Source organism: Antechinus flavipes, chromosome 2 (genome assembly GCF_016432865.1).
Source record: "Antechinus flavipes isolate AdamAnt ecotype Samford, QLD, Australia chromosome 2, AdamAnt_v2, whole genome shotgun sequence".
Taxonomy (NCBI): domain Eukaryota; kingdom Metazoa; phylum Chordata; class Mammalia; order Dasyuromorphia; family Dasyuridae; genus Antechinus; species Antechinus flavipes.
This window is the reverse complement of record NC_067399.1, coordinates 434,909,111-434,931,792: the sequence shown is the minus strand read 5'-3', so window position 1 is coordinate 434,931,792 and position 22,682 is coordinate 434,909,111. Positions and strand designations below refer to the sequence as shown.

Here is a 22,682-nt window from a genome sequence, read left to right as displayed (position 1 = left end):
TCACCATTCTTTGGGTAAATGAGATTAAAGTTATTTCAACTTTCAAGTAGTTCCATATTAGCCTAATTATATTACCAGTAAGAACATCTCCCCTCACCCCCTACCAAAGATAGTTTAAAACTTCGATAATATATAATAAACGTGTAGGGAACTTTGGAGATCACCTATTTTAATGTCCTCATTTTATAGATGAGAAAAATGAGTCTCTAGGAGGTCAAATGGACTGTCCAAGATCACATAGATAGTAAAAACTGGGATTCAAAGTCACATTCTCTTTTTTTCCCCTGAGGCAATTGGGGTTAAGTGACTTGCCCAGGGTCACACAGCTAGGACGTGTTAAGTGTCTGAGGTCACATTTGAACTCAGGTCCTCCTGACTTCAGGGCTGGTGCTCTGTCCACTGCACCATCTAGCTATCCCCTCAAAGTCACATTCTTTTTAAACCAAAAATTGGAAAAGGTGGTGGACTTGACTGTCAAATGCCTTGCTAAAATATAAGTATATAATACTTATGGCTTTCTTTGATCTAATATTTTATTATCAAAAAAGAAACTAAGGTTAGTTTTATTGGTATTTTTTGTTTTCACATAACCTACATTTTTCTATAAAATGATAAACAAAACACTCTGGTTTTTAGAAGTGCCTAATTTTTCCAAAAATTTCATCAAACATTGTAGATGAAGAAACACATTTGTCTCCAATTTCTTTGAAGGGATTTAGACTGGGTGTGGAACAATATGTATATTGCCAAACTCAGTTGATTTTAGTTCTGCTCAACTTCGCATTTATCCTTTTTCTTTTTTATTATTTGTTATGAGATCTGAATTGCTGGTACATATTCAGAAATTAAGGCAAAAATTACATCAATATAATTTTAAAAATTATGTTGGGTAAATGGGCATAATTTATATAATATACACATGTGGGCAAAAAAAAAACAAAACAAAACAAAAAACAATAATAAACTCACCAGCCTCCTTGAAAACCAGAACTTTTGCTTGCCTCAAATCCTGTGATAACTCCCAGATCAATCACATATTCGAGTCCTTTCAAGTATCGTGGAATATAGTTCATCTGCTCCTGATAGCAATAAAGACACCTAGGTGCTCTCTTACCAAATTCCCTCTTGAGTTTCAAATTCCTATCAACTATTTTCCCCCATAATACCTAATCTAAAGTTCACTGTCCTTAGAAGAAAAACAAAAGCAAAATAAAGAGTTTGAACAGTTCTACCTTTTCTCTACAACCTGTTATCATGATTTCACCTATCCTGAATAGTATTCCCCAGTCCTTTTCTGATCTTTTTGCCCTCAGCAACCCCACCCCCTTCTTTATTCTTAACATTCACTGAAAGATTCATTTTTTTTCTGGGTTTTCACATTCTTAAAATTCTTTTTTTTAGGAGGGGGGAAGGAGAGGTGGCAATTGGGGTTAAGTGACTGGCCCAGGGTTACATAGCTAATTTATTATCAAGTATTAGAGTTCACATTTGAACTCAGATCCTCCTGACTTTAGGGCCAGTGCTCTAGCCACTACACCACCTAGCTGCCCCACATTCTTAATATTCTTAAAGGACTTCTGTATGCATTCTCAGTTACCTGCTCTTGCTTCCACCTTCTGTACATGTCTTTTAAAAAAACCTAAACTCGTCAATGAATTCCTTGTATAGTCACATCAATCTACTTAGACAATTGCACTTTTCTTCATTTGGTTTTTACTTTCAGAATTTCTTCCAGTGTTGACAGCTGCTTTGGTATGCATCTTAGGATCTTCTCTATTTTCCCACTTTTAGTTGCTCTCAGGGAAAATCATATTTTCTCCAGGTTATTGTGCCCACAGTTCCTCACTTTTTTTTAAAACAAAAAACAAAAAACAAAAAACAACATTAAATATTTTTTCGATCAATAAAAATCTGCCTTTTCAGCTTCCCATTTTCCCATTTCCCAATTCCTGACTTTTTTGCAATTATTCAAGGTTCAAGGAACAGGTTAGCTCTCAATCCCACCTACTGATCTAGGTTCTGGTGAATGTTAGATGGGTCAAAGATTTCTCCCAAGTTCTCACCCAAGATTTAGCCTAATGACTTATTCTGTTCCATCTTGGCTACATTTTCAATTGTTTGTAGGGTCCTTACTTCAAATACTTTAAAAGATCCATGATTTCAAAAGTATGGGTGCTCTATCCCCTGAGAAAAATCACAAACTTTTTCTGCCTGAATAGACAGACTTTATGAGTATCTGGGACTAGAAAAAAAAAATTACCTGGTGACCAACCTCATGATGAGTCTGTCTCAACTTTACTGACCAACTTCATGATGAATCTGTCTCAACTTTACTAAGATGGATAACAGATGATTTCTAATAAGGACCATATTCAAAGCCTTTCCAAACTGAGCTGACCTACAAAGGCTTGTACTTTACTGGTATAAGCTTTAAGAACCCAAGATCACTTCCAAGATCATCTGATGATGTAGAAAAGACTTTAACAGAGAAGTGTCCATACAGTGCTTTAAACTTTATGATCTTGTCTTGTGCTCCATCCATTTAACAAGTGTTCCTAAAAATTAGTTCTCACGTTCTCACCAATCAGTGCTCCTATCATTCATTCTTCTTTCCATAAACTGGAATATGACAGGGGTTAGTGCAACTAATTTCCATTCAATATATATGTGGTTATCTATCAAAAAGTCATTCAGAAAAATTGTCAGAGACATAAGGCAAATATCCTGGCATATCAAAACAGAAGGGACCACTGCCAGATAACAAGCTTATTCTTTTTTCTTTCTTTCTTTCTATTTTTGGCTCAGGCAACTGGGGTTCAGTGACTTGCCCAGGATCATACAGCTAGGAAGTGTTAAATGTCTGAGACCAGATTTGAACTCAGGTCCTCCTGACTTCAGGGATTGGTTGTAATATTGGTTATAATCATAGCCTCAATAAGGGAAAAGAAGCATGTTACTGCCAGTTCCCCTCCTTTTCAATGAATTCTGAATCCCACCTCTAATCTTTAAAAAGTTTTAAAACCCATCTTCCCAGTGACTGTGGGGAAACTTTCATTTCAAGCACTAGTATGTCACTAGTCTAGGCCAAGGATCAATTTTCTTTCAATTACAAACTGCTCCTTTGAAAACCCAATGGCATGCACAAAAAATATTTCAGTTTTCAATGCTATCATGTCTTAGAGATGGAAGTATAGATGGGCAAGATGGTAGGGACATAAGGTTATCTGACTGGACCATTTTCTCTTCTTGCTTCCAGTATGGTTCCCTAGAAACCTATTCACTCAGAAGCATAAGCCTCAAACTCATGGAGAACACAGATATAACATGTTCTCACTGGTTCACCAATGAAGAGTACGAATGTCTCAGAAGTACAAAACAGGCCGCAAACATCCATTGTCTGTGACAGAAAATGATGGTACAGTCTACCCTACAGTTCTTCCCCTTACCTGGATGCTAACCTGAACTGGTCAGTCCAGAAATTTTCTGAACATCTATCTAGCTAGATATGGGCAAGCATAAAGAATCAACTGATTTTTTGTGGGAAAAAAAAGATGGGATTTACCTTCAGGTCTACTCAAGAAGTCCCAAGATCATCTTGTTTTGATCCCCTAATAAAACTCTCTCTAAATCAGGAACCTCAGAGAAAACTGAACCTAACCTATTAAACATTTTCTAGACCTCTAGATGCAACCCAGTTTTGTACAGACCAATTATTCAACAATTTATTAAGCACTTACGTGTCAAGCACTGCACTAAGCACTAGAGATACAAAGACAAAGCAAAAACTGTCCCTGTCCTCAAGAAGATCAAGAGCTCATCCCCAGGACATAGCCTATCGGTACTAGATTCCAGAGTGAATAAGAAGCCACAGAAAAGTCAGCTCAAAGGCGCTGCAATATTGAAGACCATTAACTTTCAGCTATGCTTATATTCTTCAGTTTTCCAATATTCCATATAATATATTCCATCAATTCTCTGACACATGAGAAACAACTCCTAAATTGAGACATTTTTATACCTTCTGAAAATGTTACAGAACCACAGGAAGTTGGTGACAATGTATCCACTTTGTTCTCTGGTTCATTCACAGAGTTTGGTTTGTGGTAAAATAAGATCTAAAAAAGGAAAGCTCCATGTTACATTTACAATTATTTTTCTTTTAAATTTGTTCTTATAACAGTATCTTGCAAAAATCTAAGTAAAAACCATAATCTTCCCAAAAACTTACAGTTTGTCTGTGAGAACAGAAATTGGAACTAGGCTAATCAATCCTCACCTCTGCTCTTTGAACAATCATCAATCATTTGATTTCCTTATCTTTTAGGTAGTACCAGAAATCTTACTCATCTGGTAATGGGAATAGATATATTTAAAATACATCAGTAATCCAAGGAGGGAAAAAAACTCAAAACAAATTTTAAAATTCCTTCTTATGTCATGAATCAAAGATCTAAATCTCAGCCCTCCTGGACAAGCTCCCTGATCTATAACAACCTTTCTGATTCCCAGGAAGTTGCTAAGAGCTATCCTGAGGTTTATTTAGTTCTTACTAACAGCATGTAAGATTGTAGTGCTTTAGCTTCAAGGTCTCTTTAGACTCAAGATTCTGCATTTGCTTATTGAGGACATATCCAAGATGCACAGTATCTACCCAATGGTTCTTCAATAGGGTCAAAATTCTTCTTGAAAAGGTTCTGTGCAAATTTTTTGGTTCTCAGGCACTCCCAAATTTCCCCAAAATATTATCACCAGCAATAGACAATAGCTTCAAGGTTTTCTTTCAAAAACAACTGGAATGATTCAACCAGCAGTTTGAAGCATTCCTTTCTAAGGATTCTACATTCACCATTTTCTTGCCAGCATACTGCAGAGTAAACTACATGAAGAGTAATCTCTTCAAAACAAAAAAATGGATATGGCAATAATAAATGATCTCCTAGCACCGAGGACCTCCATCCTCAACTCTGCCACAAGATTTTGAAGACTCTTCAATGTCTGGCTAAGCACAAGTAACTGTATCAATCAATAAATACCCCCTTAGAAAGTAATGGAAGAATAAAACATCAAACCATTTCTCTGGTCCTAGTCTCTAGGCAAAAAAAGCAGAGTACTGATTTATCTAGTGATGTACTAATCAATGGAAATGATTTGAGTCATTCCTTGAAGAAGGGAGTAAACAAACAATAGGTCTTACTTAGCTAATGTGTTTTGGATCTAGAAAATAGACCAAAAGTTTAGAAATCAATAGAATTGTCCAGCTTTTATAGAAAGTGTAATAAAAGAAATGTATTCTGATGAGATAATGGTTCCCAAATTCAAGGCAAGACTCAGACGAGGACCAGTGACTGTTCATAGGAAGATCCTAAAAAGTGATGACAGCTAGCATTTATCTAGTGCTTTAAAGTTTGAAAAATGTTTTGCAAATATTCTCATTTGGTCTTCATAAGCAAGATTACCACCCTCATTTTGCAGATGAGGAAACTAAGGCCAATGGAAGTTAAGTGATTGACTTAGGATCAATCACACAGCTAGTAAGTGTTATGAGCTGGAGTTGAACTTGGGTCTTCTTGACTCCAGATCCAGGAATCTATCCACTGCACTGCCTACCTACCTTTATACTCTGAAAAGCCCAGAGAGAGCTGAATATATTTGGACTGCCCATACAGAGGATAAGCAGACTTTCTGATGTCCATCTTCCCCTCCTCTCCCTGCATTTTCCATCTCCATCTTCCATTCTGCAAGAAGCAGAATCCACCTACAATAGTCTTAATGGCTGCTGAGAACCCACCAGGCAAGTTTCCTTTATTGTCCATAGCAGTTAACATTGTTTGGTTGCAGACTCTTTTTTTCCAATTTCTCATGATAGTGAAATCAAACACTCAAGAAAAAGAAAAATGATGTGTACTTCTGCAGGTAAGACCAGGCAAAAATATTCAATACCAACATGAAACCGCAGGGTATCATGGTGCTCTAGCAGCTGGGATGTATTGAGCCTCAAAGTAATTAAAAGTATTGAGGCATTTAAATTTTTCCAATGAAAACTGTAAATAACCATTACTGATCTATATCCTAAAAAATAAAATAAAATAAAATAAAACTTCAACACCCTTTGGCCTTTCCCATAACTGCCTACACAAGCCAAACCAACATTCCTATTGAAGCTGCCAAATCAGCTCTAGGGGACAAGACAATTCAGTACAAGTCAACATGTGGAGAATCTGCAACAAGTACATTGCCAATTCATTAGCAATGACAACTAAAGCTTTTGAAAAAGAACTTAAGCAAATCTATTTCCAATAATCAATATTACATAGCTTTCTAGCAAGAAAGACAGACCTACCCAATCTTGTTTAAAGAAGGTTCCCTATCTCCACAGCTAACATCCTATTTTCAGGATTCAGTAAATCTGTAACTAAGAAACTTTAGGGGGTTGCCATCATTTGAACTAAAGAGGGCACTGCTATCACACTTTTACAATACAATGCTTAGTCGAGCAGAGGAGCATTTCAGCCCTAGAAGAAATGAGTTAATGTCACTTGGAGCTTCCAGTGCAGGAATTATTTGTGGCCAAAGGTATCTATGCAAAAGATATGCATCTTAGCTCCATAACTTTGCTCAGCTCTGCCTCACTTAAATCCAATTCACTCACAAGTCAAGACATCACCCTCCTGATGTCACTGGTCTTCTTTGAGGACAAATAAGTCATACACTCACTCCCATGTCTCCATTTTCTATTTCCACCAGAGCAAAGAATATTTTGGCTATAAAAGGTACAGACTTGTCACATCTCAAGAGCTTATCAAAACTAGTACACCCTGGAAAGGAAAAATTACAGAGAGAATTTGAATGCTAAAGGCTTGAAGTAGGAAAGATTTAAGAATTAACTGATAAGTAACAGCCAACTGCACTACAAGAATTGGAGGAGGGGGAAAGGGAAATTAAGAGTTCTTAAGATGATAGAATACCTGCAACTCATGCTAAAATAACAGGGTCATAGGATTTCAAGCAGAAAAGGATCATATGGTTCCAATTCCCTTTATTTGACAAATATGACAATGGGGGCCAAAGATCACACAAGGCAGTAAGTTCCAGGATTTAAATCCATTTACTCTGACTCCAAATTCAAACAGCAATCTAGGGGAATGCATGCTAAACTGGTCAGAAAAACCCTAGGTTCAAATCCTAACTTTACTATACTTCCTATCAAATCATTTCACTGTTATGAGTTTCTGTGTTTTTAAAATGAGGGTGATACTTGAACTGATTAGCTCACAGGGAAAATACTTTTAAAATATGAGCTAGCTACATTATTATTTCCATTTCACTCCATTACAAACAAAAGATACAAATACTGTAGTATCCCTTTATTCCCTGAGACAGGTGAATTCCTTGACTTTTCTATAACCATTTCTATACCCAGAAGAAATTCTTCACTAAGGTGGGAGTAAGGAGCATTTAGTCCCTAGTATGCTTCTATTTATTTACAGGCAACAGTTTCCAAATAGAAGCCTGATTTCAGGAGGCTAATCTTTTGAAAAAAAAATTTTAACATGCTTTCTAGTAGAAGCAAACGATACAGTTTCTTCTGAGGCTCTTTGCTTTGTGGGGAAGTGTTCAGGTAAGAGCAAACTGTTAGAAACCTAATAAAAGGCAAGTTAATGGAATTTGTATCTCTAACCTAAAGATTAAATCCTAAATAGAAACTGAACAGAAATAAGCCTCCACATATAAAAACCTCAGGGTTCCTCTATAATATGATTACACATTGAATATGGAAATGAACACAAAATTAGCTAGTGGAAAGAACATAAGATTTCAAATTAGAAGAGTTGAGTTTGAATTCTGGCCATTCAGTAAGTAACTGTGCCACCAAAAGCAGATCACTTCTCTCTGAATCTGTTTTCTCATCTACAAAATAAGGCAATTATGGGTTAGATGATTTCTAAGTCTCTTTTAGCTCAAAGATCTATGATCCTGGTCATCCATTAAGAAGGAAGTTAGAAGTGGGTGAAAACGCTCAGATCTAAGGAGGACACTCCACAGAAAGGAATTTAGAACAATAAAACAATTTTTAAAACATTACTGCGATGATTTTAAAACTATCAAGGTACGGATTACTCTGTGAATGGGAATGGCATAAGAAGAGAGTCTAGGGAATTGTCTCATCTAGAAGAATAAGAAAAACCTAGTCTCTTGAGTCATTTCAAACTAGACTGGGCAAAACCCTGGAGGATATACTCAAGGGGATCAGAGGCCTAAGGAGAAAGACCAGGATGATCTAATAATAATAATAATAATAGTCTTTTTCTCATTTCTCATTCCTGATTCATGGCTCTGTAATCCTCGTCTTGACAAGTCTCACAAGAGTGCATTCCTAGGGTGCAAATTTGAGGGAACCAAAGGAAGCCCATGCCAACTTTTCAGGTAAGCTGAGAGTAGTTGCTAGCATAGTAATTTGAAAATAACTTGGTAATGGGGGCTTAGGAGTGAGGTGATCTTAGGAGAGACCCCCACCAAACCCTTTGCTTCCACTCCTAGAGAGGACTCAGTATAAATAGCTAGTTACAAAGACTACTTGTCCCTTAAAAAAAAATTGCCACAGTTTAATGTATTTAGTACTATTACAAAGCTTCTGGTTAATACACTCAGGCAAAGGCCTCCTTTTATGCCCTGTGCACAGCACTGAGAAAGTGGAAAAAAAAGCAGGTGAATGATAGTACTTCTCTGTCTGTGTGCTTTAATCAGAGAACAGCCTCCCCAAACTAGGCTTCTGTGCCTCAGCAGAAATCACGAAGAGAGAGAAGTTTTAGCATCATACCAATTGTTCACATGGCAATATTCTGTCTGAAGGCAGGGCAATTAAGCCTCAGGTAGGGTCTCCAACCAATTTACATGGGATGAATCTCTCATCCTGAGCATCAGTCATATCAGTGTCCTAATTTTTTAGAAGTGGAAAGATAGATGGGTTATCATGGGATGGAGAGAAGTTATGCAATCTGAGTAAGACTGAAATCAATCACTAGGAGAACTGGGAATCCAGAATCAATCATTCATAGCTAAGGCCACTACAAAGGCCTGTTTGTGAGAAATGGGAACTTATTTCCCAAGAGGACTACAAGGCAACTACCTCCTAATAATTTTTGACAAAAGCCAGACGAGGCCAGATATTCTAACACTTTAAATTCTTGAAATACATAATGAATTTCTATAAAAAATACTTTCCTGTCACCATGAATCTATTTTGGGGGACTTGCAGAAAATCAAAGAAAAAATTGTTTTAACTGCTTATGATTTTAAAATTAAAAGAGGCCGGGAAGATAAATGGGTTTCAGAGAAGAGCTCATAGCCATCTTTGATTTCTCATTAGCCCCCCAAAATAATCCCAATCTTTCCATGCATAGTTCTTTTAGCTATAGTAACAAAGGTGACATACTCTGCCTGCTCCCAGGCCCACCAACCTCAAAGGAAAAAAGAGCTATCAAATATTCCTCTGCTGACAGATGTTTGGCTCTTGCAGTACAAAAAGTAGTTCCACCCCACCTCATCCAGTGCACACAGCCCTCCAAGTCTCCTTCGGATTGCAGCCTACCTCTCTTCCACAAGGTTAATTCCAGAATTCTTTGTTACAACAAGCCGAGGGGAAGTCTCCTGTCCCTGTGATTCTCAAGTCTCTCCTGGAGAATCTGTAGCACAGGCAGCGCAGCCTCCCAAATACCTGAAAAGGCACTGACAAGGTACCCAGCGCTTTGCCCCTGAATTTCATTTCCTTTGCCTGAAAGCATCTGTTGAGGGGCAGGCCCAACACTGGATCAACAGGCACAACTGTAACTCCCATTCCTTCCCTCCCTCACCCTCCATCCTCAACTCCAGATTCCAGGCATTGGGGTCTATTATAGCAAGTCAGAATCCTCTTCCACCTCCTCTTGGGGGGCAACTTCTCCTACCTTCCCCTGACCAAATTTGCTAATTCACCTCAACACTAGGGTGAGCCCTAGACCCTGGCCTGAACAGTGGTTCAGCCCTAGACCCTGGCAGCAGAGAAGCGATTCTCATTTCCCCCCCTTCCCAGGATCAGCTGCCAAGGAGGGGGACGAGTAAAGAGCCAGTTGGCCTTCTGAACCTGGGCGTGGGGCTGAGAACTCAGGCAGAGAGGAGGTACTTCTTCCCGCTCCCTCCTTCCCTTCTCCCCCTACCCCCATCCAAGGATCAGATGGCAGTGAGAGTGTGAAAAGCCAGCTGGCTAGCAAAGCACTGGGTGTGGGACTGTGCACCCCCAGCCCGGGGAGGTCATCGTCCCCTGGACCTCCCTTGGGCATGTTCCAGGGAGGGGCGGGCAGCCAGCCTCGTTATCTTGCACCCCTGCACCTGAGGACTCGCGCTCCCTCCCGGACTCTCTCGGGGCAGCGGCGGCCGGGGAGGGAGGTGTGTGTGAAGGGAGCTGCTAGGCAGAGGGAAGGTCACCCTCCTGCTCTGTGGGGCAGCTGCCAGGGAAGGGGGTAAGGGGAGGACCGCGGCTCTGGACCACGGCTCGATTTGCCCCTGCAGCCCTGCCCAGGAGAAGAGGCTGAGCCCGCCGCGGGGCCACCTGCAGGGGGGCGCTGCCCTGCCCAGCCCGGTCCTGCTCGGTCCGTGCTGCAGGCAGGGATGCGGGGCCGCAGGGGAGGGACCCGCCCGCTCGCTCGTCAGCCAGCCCGCGGCGGCCGCTCCAGAGCATACCTCAGGGGCCGGGCCCTGCTCCTCCTGCTCCTGCTCGGGCTCGGGCTCCGGCTCCGGCTCCAGCCCCGGCTCGGGCCCGGGACGCACGGGCTCCTCGCAGCCGCCCAGCGTCACTGCAGCCTCTCCGTCCGGGAGCCCCGCGCCCGCGGCTGGGCAGGGCGGCTCGGGCTGTGGCGGGGGCGGGGGTGGCCCGATGGTCCGCTCCCTGCGGGCCCCGCCGCCGCCGCCGCCGCCGCCGCCGGGCTTGTTCCGCCGCCGCGTCATGCTGCCTGCCCTGGGTCGCCGCTCCCGCTGCCGCCGCTCCCGCCGCCACAGCCGCTCCCGGAGACAGGACAACAGCCAATATGGCGGCGCCCGCGGCTCCCCCCCCTCCGCCCGCTGCCAGCAGGTTAAAGGTCACGGAGGCCCAGCGCCTCCGCCAGCCCTGAAGCCGCAATGGCCGCCATGATGGGTGAGGGCAAGGATATCGGCGTGCTGGGGGCGGGGCAGGAGGCGGGGCACTACCCTGGTCCTCTGGATCTGAACTCGGGGAAGCCCTTGAGCCGCTCTCTACTGTCTCAGCGGGGGAAACTTGCCTATCTGGTCTTGCTGGGCTTCCATGAAGAGCGGGACGGGCTGAGGCGCGGAAAGGTGACTAAAGTGATAAAGGAGAACTGGAGGTTGGAGGAGGAAGGGGTTGGAAGAGGGGGCTAAGGTTTTATGTTGACAAGAAAACAGAATTTGGGAGAAGGGCAAGAGTGGGAGCGGTGGCTAGATATGGGTTTGAGGGGAGAAGGAAGACGGATGTGCTCTTGGGGAAAAGTGAGCGTGAGAGGCTTTGGAAGAAGAGAACGAGGTTTGGGGGGTGGAGGGGTTAAGGGAGAGGCAAGCCGAGGAATGAATTGTGGGCCAGGGGAGTGTTTTAGTCCAGAGAGGAATCGCTGATTCTTAGGGCTTGAAGGGAATATAGAGATCGAGTTCCATTCCCTTCATCTTATGGATTAGCAAAACTGAGGCCCAAAGGACAGTGAGATATAAGAAGAATTTTTCGATATAAGAAATATTTTTTAAAAATTTATATTATTATTAAACACGAATTAACTACTCCTTTTGGATACTCCCTTTCTGGATTTGAGGACATTGCTCTCCTTGATTCCCCTCTTACCTGTCTGACGATTCATTCTCAGCCTCCTTTGCTGGATCATCATCACTGGATGTTACCCCGAGATTCTGTTCCTGGCCCTCAGTTTTCTGTACACTCTCTCATTTAATGACCTCATTAGTTAACTCGAATTTAATGATCATTTCTATGCAAATGACTTCCTCATCTCTTTTTACAGATTTAGCCTCCCTCCCGAGTTTCATTCAACGGGCCTGTTGCGGATTTCAAATTACATGGCCTATAAGTGTCTCAAATGCTACATAGTCAAAATTTATCATCTTTCTTGAAAACAAAACAAACAATTCACTCCTACTGCAACCCTTCTTCCCTATATTTCTGTAAAAATCTTTCTAGTAGCTCTACAATCTTGTTTTCATTCTCAAGTCTTCACTCTCACTCCACATAGCCAATTGATGTATTTGAAGTTTAGCACCAAATGAAGAGATTGATGTAGGTACCGAATGTTGGGTTCAGCCATGGGCAGAATTCACAGTGACCACTCTCTTTGCCAAAAGATAAGTTTATTTAGGAGAAGAGATTACAGACAAAATGAATAGAAACAACAGACACCAGATTTGGGAGAGTATATATTTAGATACTATGAGGTATGGGGGAGAGGTGAGAAGAAAGACGCCAGAAAGCAGAATGCAGGCTAACCCAAATAGGGATTCAGCAAAGATTGTGTGGACCATGGACACATTTATAGGAGAAATTTAACCTGGAGAGTTTGGCATAACTTGGATTTCTGACTGGATATTACAAGGTGGGGCTGCCCATGACCACAGATAGTGGGACTACCAGGTTGAACTGATCCCCATTGGTGCCCTTCCCTGCTTGCCTTAGGGAGTAATCTTATCTGTACTTCAGGCTTTTTTCTGCCACCCTCACCTAGTTACTCAGGACCTCAACACAAAATCACTTACAAAATTTTGTCCTTACTACTCCCCACAGCGTGGCTCAGATCCATCCCTTTCTCTTAATTTGCCATCACTGTAGTACTGACCTTTATCATCTCTTGCCTGGACTATTGCAATAGCCTCCAAATTCATATTCCCAATCCCATTCAATGTAAGTCCCTTCTTCCACAAAAATACTTTCCTAAAGTTCATTTTTTCCTGTCTTTCCCTCCCCCTACTTGCTATTCTCCACCAAATTTAAACAGCTCCCTATTACCTCCAGGATGTAATGGAAACGCTGTTCAGTAGTTTGTCACTACCTAGTCCTGTGCTGCCTCATCAGTCCCCTCTTTAAATTCTGTGGTATAGCCAAACTAGCCTAATTGCTTTTCCTTGAATGTACCACTCCACCCAATTCTTTCTATGCCTTGCATTAGCTGTCTGTATGGCTTGTGATGCACTCCTTCCCCATTTCTATCTTTTAGAATCCTGGAGTTCCTTCAAGACTGACTCTAAGTATTACCTTCTATATAAATGAGCCCCTTCCCATTGTCTATGGTTGGCAAGGCCTTCTAGTCCCTCAGTCCCTAACAAAGTTACTTCGTTTTCTTTGGGGAGGAGGGAAGTTATTGGTGGTGATGGTGGTAGTTTTACTTGTGGCTCAGAATGCCCCCCCCCAAAAAAAGAGTTTCAGCTATGTAATCTTCAACTTCCTGTTGTCTCCAGTTGCCTCCAGTTGCCTCCAGTTGCCATAACTCCTCCCTCACCTCCCAGGGAGGTTATCTTTTATTTGTTTTATATTTCCTGTGACCCAGGGACCCCTGAGTATGAAAGGACTCCCTAAGGGACTCAAATGGACTCCACTTCTGACCTGGTGAGAAATTGCTAAATGGGAACTTCTTTTTTCATATTTCAGTATGCTTTAACTCATTAAGGTACCTTCCCAAAGCCCCAGAGGAGAAACACAGGGAATGTGTACACAAAATACATATAACTTTACATTGACAAATACTTAAGACATGCATGTAATACATACATAACAAAACACAAGATTTTATAAACAAAAAGAGAAATATTAGGGGCATTCAAAAACTCATAGAAACAGGCACAGAACTATATTGTCTAACACTTCTATTATATTCTCTAAGGAGGTTGACTCCTGAGACACTTGGAGTCTACTTAATAGATTTCATTTTCTTATCACTCGACTATTTGAATAGCAGCTCAAGCTTGTTGAACCAGGACATAGTTATTCTTCTAGTGATGATCTTTTCCAAGAAATATGTGACTGCAGAAAGCTCCTGCTGCTGCCAGTGACCCAGGGATTCCCAATTTCTTGAATATATAACATATAAGGCTAGAAATAAGGGAGCTTTATTCAGACAACTATATCCAGGGAAAGAAACATAAAGCAAAAAAGGCAGCTGGAGACTTACAAAATTGTCTGAAGCTTATATAGGAATATATAGATACTCACAAAAAGAGTATGTGTGTGTGTGTGTGTGTGTGTGTGTGTGTGTGTGTGTGTGTGTGTAAGAGAGAAAGATTGAGAAATATGTGTATGTGAAAGAGGGATGTATGTGAGAGAGAGAAAGAGAGAGAGAGGGAGGTTGGTGTGTATGTGTTAAAAAAAAAAAAAAGAAAGAGGCATGTGTGTTTCTGTGTGTATGAGAAACTGCTATCACTGCTGCTGTGAAGGTAAAGAAAGAGAAATCCTCTCTTCTCAAGTTGGGAAATATTCCTAACTATACAAAAGAGAAAAACAGAGATTAGCAAAGACTTAGTTCTCTCCTTTTAATAAATTCTACTGATTAGGCAATACTGATTCAAGACCAATCTTCTTTGTTACAATTCCCAGTTATGGGGACCATTATCAATCTAGAAAGAACAAAGAACATGTTTCCAGACATTTCACTCTCAATGGAACCACAGCATCTATGCTAAAGCTCCATGGAAGTATTTCAGTTCAGAAGATGGGATATAACCCTATTTATCTCATATATTCTTCCCCAGCTAAATACTTGCTATCCCCCCAAAAATCAACTGTAGTACATTTGATATAGTTGTACATATCCTGATTTGTGGAACATTTTCTTGGCAAACAAAAAAAAAAAAGCAATGCCATCTTGGGCTGCATTAAAAAAGGCATAGCTTCTAGGAATGGGAAAATGATCATTCCAGTGTTCTCTGACCTTATCAAAGACCTCAGCTTTGGGCACCACATTTTAGGAAAACAAGAGGATGAAAGTTTGTATCATATGAAAACTTGTTAAAGGAAGATGGGCTGTTCAGCCTGGAGAAGACAATTAAGAGGAAGATGTGATAGTTCTCTTAAAGTTTTTGAAGGGCTACTCTTCAACAATAAGATGAACCAAATCAGTTCCAATAGAGCAGTAATGAACTGAACCAGCTATACCCAGCGAAAGGACTCTGGGAGATGACGATGAACCACTACATAGAATTCCCAATCCTATATTTTTGTCCGCCTGCATTTTTGATTTCCTTCACAGGCTAATTGTACACTACTTCAAAGTCCGATTCTTTTTGTACAGAAAAATAACTGTTTGGACATGTATACATATATTGTGTTTAACTTATACTTTAACATATTTAACATGTATTGGTCAACCTGCCATCTGGGGTAAGGGGTAGGGGGGAAGGAGGGAAAAAGTTGGAACAAAAGGATTTGCAACCATCAATGCTGAAAAATTACCTACCATGTTTCCCCGATAATAAGACACTGTCTTATTGAAAAAAAATTTTCGGACAGAAAACCACCAGAGGGCTTATTTTCAGGGGAGGGCTTATTTTAATGAACATTGACAGCAATTTTAATAAACAGGTAAATGTGAACAAAAAAAAGTACCTTTATTCAATAATGATCATGTCATCTTCTTCAACAACATCGTCATAAGTGTCTATACCCTGAATTCCATCATGGAATGAGAAAGAGGGATGTATGTGAGAGAGAGAAAGAGAAAGAGAGAGAGAGGGAGGTTGGTGTGTATGTGTTAAAACAAAAAAAAGAAAGAGGCGTGTGTGTTTCTGTGTGTATGAGAAACTGCTATCACTGCTGTTGTGAAGGTAAAGAAAGAGAAATCCTCTCTTCTCAAGTTGGGAAATATTTCTAACTATACAAAAGATTTCCTTCAGAAGGACAGACCCAATCTGTCATGTCCAGCAATATAGCTCTCTTTAAATGAACATGTCTTGTCCAGGTAACCTGCTTACATACCGGGTTTTTATGTTGTCCTGCCTCAGCTCTCCTCCGCAGCACTGCTCTCAATGACGCCAGCAAGCAAATCACTGGGGAAGAACAGGATGATGCGCTCACTGCTGCAGCTCTGATTGGATGCAGCTCGGAGCGCGGCGTGCGTTTCACCCCGGGGGGAAGAAGGGAGCGGGGGTGGGGGGGATGGTGCATACAGAGAGTACTGTAATGTAGCGTGTAGCGCAGGGGATCACCTTCACTACAGTAGCAATCTCAATAGGGCTTATTTTCGGGGAGGGTTTATTTTAGAGGAATCTTACACAGTAAGGGGAGGGCTTATTTTCGGGATAGGTCTTATTATCGGGAAAACACGGTATGCATATATCTTGTAAACAAAAAACTATAATAAAAAAAAGTTTTTGAAGGGCTAATCATGTGGCAGAGATATTAAACTTATTTGGTTTGATCCCAGTGAATCAGGAGTAACTGGCAGAAGTTGCAAAGAGACCAATTTAATTTGATATTAGGAAAAATGTCCTGACAATTAATGCTATCCAAAAATTGAAATGGACTGCCTAGAAAGATGATGGGTTTCCCCTCCTTGGAGGTCTTTAAGCTGAGTCTAGATGATCATTTCTTAGATATGATACAAACAGGGATTCCTTTTATATATGAGTTAAACTACATGGCTGTTGAGGTACCTTCCAGTTCTCAAATCCCATGATTTTGTGACCTAGGGAAACTCATGAAATGTACTTTCAATTACCTCTCTCAGTGCCTTACATCGAAGATCCCACTCTGCATCTGCTACTTGGCCTCTCCCAGGTTAAACTCATCACCTCTAATCTCTTCACTATGCTGCTAATTCAAGCTTTGACTGACACCACTTCCCTCAATCTCCTCTCCCTTCTAATTGGAGGACTGGAGGGTGGAGTACCAAACTCCTTCCAGTGCCTTTCTTTATAGTGGGCAGAAACTTTTTGGCTCACTCCATTCTACATCTACTGCTCTTCCTGATTTCAATTCCAGAGAACAAGATAACCCCATGTTAGATATCCCATAGGTCTCTCTCCTTCCCTTGTTTTTCTGCTTCCTTTTGTGTTTTATCTCTTCCTCACTCTCAGCCCCCATTAATTTGTAAGCTCTTTGAGACAGTCTTTTTAATTGTATCTCCAGGCAGTGCTTGACACATAGTAGGTATTTAATAAGTACTTATTGGATTAAGTGACAGCATATCCATGTGAGTAGTTTTTTTTTTTTTTTAATATATAGGTATACATTTTTATACAATTATCTTGCTGCATAAGAAAAATCAAATCAAACCAGAAAAAAGGAGGAAGAAAATAAAATGCAAGCAAACAACAACAACAACAAAAAAAAGAGTGAAAATACTATGTTGTGATCCACATTCAGTTCCCACAGTCCTCTCTCTGAGTGTAGATGGCTTGCTTCATCACAAGATCATTGGAACGAGTCTGGATCATCTCATTGTTGAAGAGAGTCATGTCTATCAGAATTGATCATAATATAATCTAGTTGCTGGGTACAGTGATCTGTGAGTAGTTCTTAATGGCTTTTAAAATTCCAGCTGAATTATTTGGGAAATTCTAAAAGATGTGCCAAACTTAAATTTTACTGAAAGAAATTTTCTATTTCAAGAAAAATCCATCTGGCATAGTCCTTAGAAAATCACAAAAACTCTTTTCGAAGACCCCAAGCCTGGATTCCAGAATCCCTAGAAGTGGATCTAGAGATTTCATTCATCTACAAATACAAATTAATTCAGATTCAGTAAGCAAACAAATTTGACAAAATCCTCAAAGTTTATTATATGTCTGTTGCTTAGGAAAGCCTATCTCAACCAAAAAGAACTAAATGTGGAAAGGTGGATGTAATGTTCTTCTTTAAAATATAATGTTCTCTGAGAGCAGGTTTCCAGGGGGGCTTCTGGAGGTAGCCTTGGTTTCAGTTCAGTTCAATAATCATCCCGAATGCAGCCAGGAGTTAAAGGTCCAAATCCTTTATTGTCTCTTCCAAAATCTTATCTCCTTCACTTGGGGCTTGAATAGCTTTTCTGGAGGCCTTCGGGATCTTGGTTTTAGTGTTCTCCACAGGACAGCCTGCCACCACTTCTCTGTCTTCCTTCTTTCTTCCTGGCTTGTGAATCTCCTTGACTGAATCCTGCCTTGTGAATCTCCAGAAGTGCATCCTGGTTGAGGCTCCTAGCTTATATATGCTCTCTTAAAGGTGTGAACTCTAATAAGTACTAAGTACATCTAGAGAATTGTTAAGCACTCTGCTAAACAACCATTATCTCTATCAATTCCACCAACTTAGCACCTTGTAAGAATTCTAACAGGTGGGAAGAAAATAAAATAAAAGGGTAAAGGATGAGTTTCTTTTCTCAGAAGGTATCTAGATCCAAGTATGATTTCAAACTATATTAGGCCTTTATAACAGGGATTGGTAATTAAAGGTTTGCTGAAAACAACCTTTTCACCCTCAGGTAAGAAACAAAACTAAAAAACTACCCTGGGGGTGGAAGGGAGATAGAAATTCCTCCTATGGGTACTGTCAGTACATAAAGCAACCCAAAAATGTGTCTCAATTCTAGATGGTAATCTGGCCAAAGTCAGTTCAAAGGTCCCTGAAACACATATGGAACCCCATTTTTACATATATGTAAAGTCATAGAGATTTTCAAGTGGAAGTCCAAATTTGCCCAATGATAGTGATGTGGTCGAGGTTTGAAAGAGCAAAGATAAAGCACAAAAATAGTGAAAAATCACAAGGCATTTTTCTTGCCAAAAGGTAAAGATCATGGACAAAATCCAAATATGATTTTGGTATCATATTTTGGGAAAGGGTGATTTTTATACACTGTAGGGAGTCCAGGAAAACTAAGAGTTTGGGGAGATAAGGGATGTTTGAAGGGATCCAGGGTATCCAGAAGGAGTTGGAGAAATACTTGAAGGATTAAGATAAGATCTGCAAGGAATGGGAAAGGATGTGATAAGGATAAGGACAAAGGGGAGAACTGGAAGAACACTTGAAGGACAAAGGGGAGATTTGAAGAAAGAAAGTCAGGAGAATTGGAGAGACAAAGTTAGGGGAGAATTGGGGAGATGGTTTTAGAGTAAATTAAGAGATTTTGCTTTTAGGAAGAAGATAAACTGGGTTAAGTTCCCATCAATAGGACCAGTAGATTTATTTTTTTAAAAGAGGAAATAAACTTGGATATGAACCCCAAATACAAAGAGTTCCCCAAAAAGAGTTAAGCATTAAACAGTTGAAGTTAAAAGGCCAAAGTACAAAATCATGTAAAAGTGAAATCCGTTCAGCAGACCAAGAAAAGTGGGACTTCTGCTCTGGACTCAGGCAAACCAGATTCAATGCTCTAAAGAAATGATTTCTCTCTTTAGAATATTGGGCTTTTTCTCCTCTTCTTTGTCTTATTATGCCCTAAGTTTGGCTCATTTCTACAATCTCCCCAAAAATGGACCAACAGAGCCATTTCTAGAAAAAGTACAGTATTTCATGAAATTTATTGCTAACATATATCTGTTCTCTCTCCCCAGTCCTGATAGTTTTTCCATTAGGCAACATGAATAGTCAGAGTCTCCTAGCTTATTGCTTGCAGTATCCTGCTAGTAATTTAAATAGCCTGAAATTGGTTCCAAACACCTGATCCTCCTCTGATGGTTGATAGACATATCAAAGCCATAGAATCTGGTTTTCTGTTGACACCACCTTGGGAAACTATGTATTTACTCTGGTGTGACACAGTTCTCTAAGTTCTGGTCCTTTAATAAACTATAAGAGTATTTTGCTCACTGTGCATACCCTTTGATCCAGCAGTGTTACTTCTGAGCTTATGTCCCAAAGAAATACTAAAGAAGGGAAAGGGGCGTACCAAAATGTTTGTGGCAGCCCTGTTTGTAGTGGCTAGAAACTGGAAATTGAATGGATGCCCATCAATTGGAGAATGGCTGGGTAAATGGTGGTATATGAATGTTATGGAATATTATTGTTCTGTAAGAAATGACCAGCAGGATGATTACAGAGAGGCTTGGAGAGACTTACATGAACTGATGCTAAGTGACATGAGCAGAACCAGGAGATCATTATACACTTCAACAACGATACCGTATGAGGATGTATTCTAATGGAAGTGGATTTCTTTGACAAAGAGACCTGAGTTTCAATTGATAAATGATGGACAGAAGCAGCTACACCCAAAGAAAGAACACTGGGAAATGAATGTAAACTATTTGCATTTTTGTTTTTCTTCCTGGGTTATTTTTACCTTCTGAATCCAATTCTCTCTGTGCAACAAGAGAACTGTTCGGTTCTGCAAACATATATTGTATCTAGGATATACTGCAACATATTTAACATATATAGGACTGCTTGCCATCTAGGGGAGGGGATGGAGGGAGGGAGGGGAAAAATCAAAACAGAAGTGAGTGCAAGGGATAATGTAAAAAAAAAAATTACCCTGGCATGGGTTCTGTCAATAAAAAGTTATTATAAAATAAAATTAAATTTTAAAAAAGAGTATTTTGCTCAAATGTCACTTAAAACTGACTAGAATATACAATAATAGTCACTTGAGATTCACAATCTACAATAACAGTGCAATCATATTCTCAATCTGCACCATTACTTCTGTACAAAGTCCTATGGGACCTGAGAAGAAGATGAAGAAACTCATAGATTGCTTCATGATACTATAGATTGTTAGGGAACCTCAAAGATACAGAAGTAAGTCGTAATGGGGAAGGGATGGTAATAGTGCTATGATGGAGGACAGGACTTTGCCCTCAAATGAGATAGTATCTGTAAAAGTGCTTAGCACATTTCTTGACACACAGTAGGTATTTAATAAATGCTTATTTATTTCTTCTTCCTTTCTTCTCCCTTGGGTGATGGAAGGTGGAAGATTATAAAACTTGAACTAAAAACAGATTTGAGATCTAACCTAGAGAAAGAGTAAGATGGTGGAGTAAAGGCTACAACTCCCCTAACCATATAAATATCTTTATATAGTGATTCTAACAAATTTCAGAATGGTAGAATCTATAAAAAAATGGAGTGAAACAATTTTCCAGCCCAAAACAATTTAGAAATTTGGCAGTAAAAGTGTGTTGCACCAGGATGAGAGAGGAGTACATTCCCAACACAAACCCTGCCAGTGCAGACTGGGTCCCAACAGACCTGGAACAGATTTCAGGCAACTGAATAAGTAGCAGAAATAGTGATTTTCTTATCTCTCAGCCCACAGATGGTAAGGGGATCAGACAATGAATCAGAAAGAGGTTTATAGGGGTCCTTTTGCTGGCACCACAGGCAAGGACTCTATTGTATTGTCTATACTTAAATCTGGGTTGCAGTCCTGGGTCTTAGTACCAGTGAGAGGAGAAACACCAGCTTGCAGTGGTCCACAGTAGAGCAGCGATCCTGTCACAGTTTTAGGAAACTAGGAACTAGTTCTAGTTCACAGGAAAAGAATGCTTGTAGTGGTTCACAAATTAGTGCATGGAACAGGAGAATAGTAGTAAGCACACCTCTCTCTAAATCATACCATCTTGGAAAAGCCAAAAACTTACATGTCCCCAGAACTACTTTTGAAAAGAGCTGCACGAAAAACCTGAAGCTTTCAAAAGTGACCCTTTCACTCTGGAAACAGAGCCCTATTTTAACACAAAGTTAAAAATCAAGAAATGGGCTGAAAAAATGAGCAAACAATAAAAAAAAATTAATTAAAAGCTTTTATTTTAAAAATATTTTAGATAATTTTCAGCATTCACGCTTGAAAAACCTTGTGTTCCAAAATTTTTCCCTCCCTTTCTCTTACCCCTTCCCCTAGATGGCAAGTAATCCAATACAGGTTAAACATGTATAATTCTTCTACATATATTTCCACAATTATGCTGCACAAGAAAAATCAGAGCAAAAAGGAAAAAAAATGAGAAAAAAACTAAATGCAAGCAAACAACAACAAAAAGAGTGAAAATACTATGTTGTGATCCATACTCAGTTCCCATAGTCCTTTCTCGGGGTACAGATAGCTCTCTTCATCAAAGGACCATTGGAACTGGCCTGAATCCTTGTTGTTGAAGAGAGCCATGTCCATCAGAATTGATCATTATATAGTTTTGCTGTTGCCATGTATAATGATCTGGTTCTGCTCATTTCATTTAGCATCAGTTCATGTAAGTTTTTCCTGACCTCTCTGAAATCATCCTGTTGGTCATTTCTTGTAGAATAATAATATTCCATAACATTCATATGCTATATCTCATTCAGACATTCTCCAACTGATGGGCATCCCACTCAGTCTCCAGTTTCTTGCCATTACAAAATGGGCTGCCACAAACATTTTTGCACTTGTGGGACCCTTTCCCTTCTTTATGATCAGAAAAAATTCTCATCATAGAAAATTGCTATGATAAGATCAAAACACATTCAAAAGAAGAAAAGTCAAAATTCCTGTATCCAAAGATTCCAAAAAAAATCTGAATTGGTTTCAAACCATGAAAGAACTCAAAAGAGACAAATAAGAGAGACAGAGGAAAATTGGGAAGAGAAATGAGAGTGATGCCAGAAAATAGCAGAAAAAGAGTTATCAGATTGATAAAGGAGATACAAAAAAAAAACTTGAAGAAAATACCACCTTAAAAAATGGATAGTTCAAATGATGAAAAAGGCACAAAAA

General features: G+C 40.0%; 1 protein-coding gene across 1 annotated transcript in view; it reads right to left on the bottom strand.

The window, feature by feature from the left end:
- The window catches only part of FAM193B (family with sequence similarity 193 member B), a 41,252-nt gene extending 30,257 nt beyond the window's left edge, over positions 1–10,995 (bottom strand). Inside the window, exon 1 of the mRNA XM_051979031.1 lies at positions 10,717–10,995. Coding sequence (XP_051834991.1) covers positions 10,717–10,980 — 264 coding nt within the window. The 5' untranslated portion in view covers positions 10,981–10,995. The remainder of the gene's footprint in view (positions 1–10,716) is intronic.
- Positions 10,996–22,682: the final 11,687 nt, after the last annotated feature.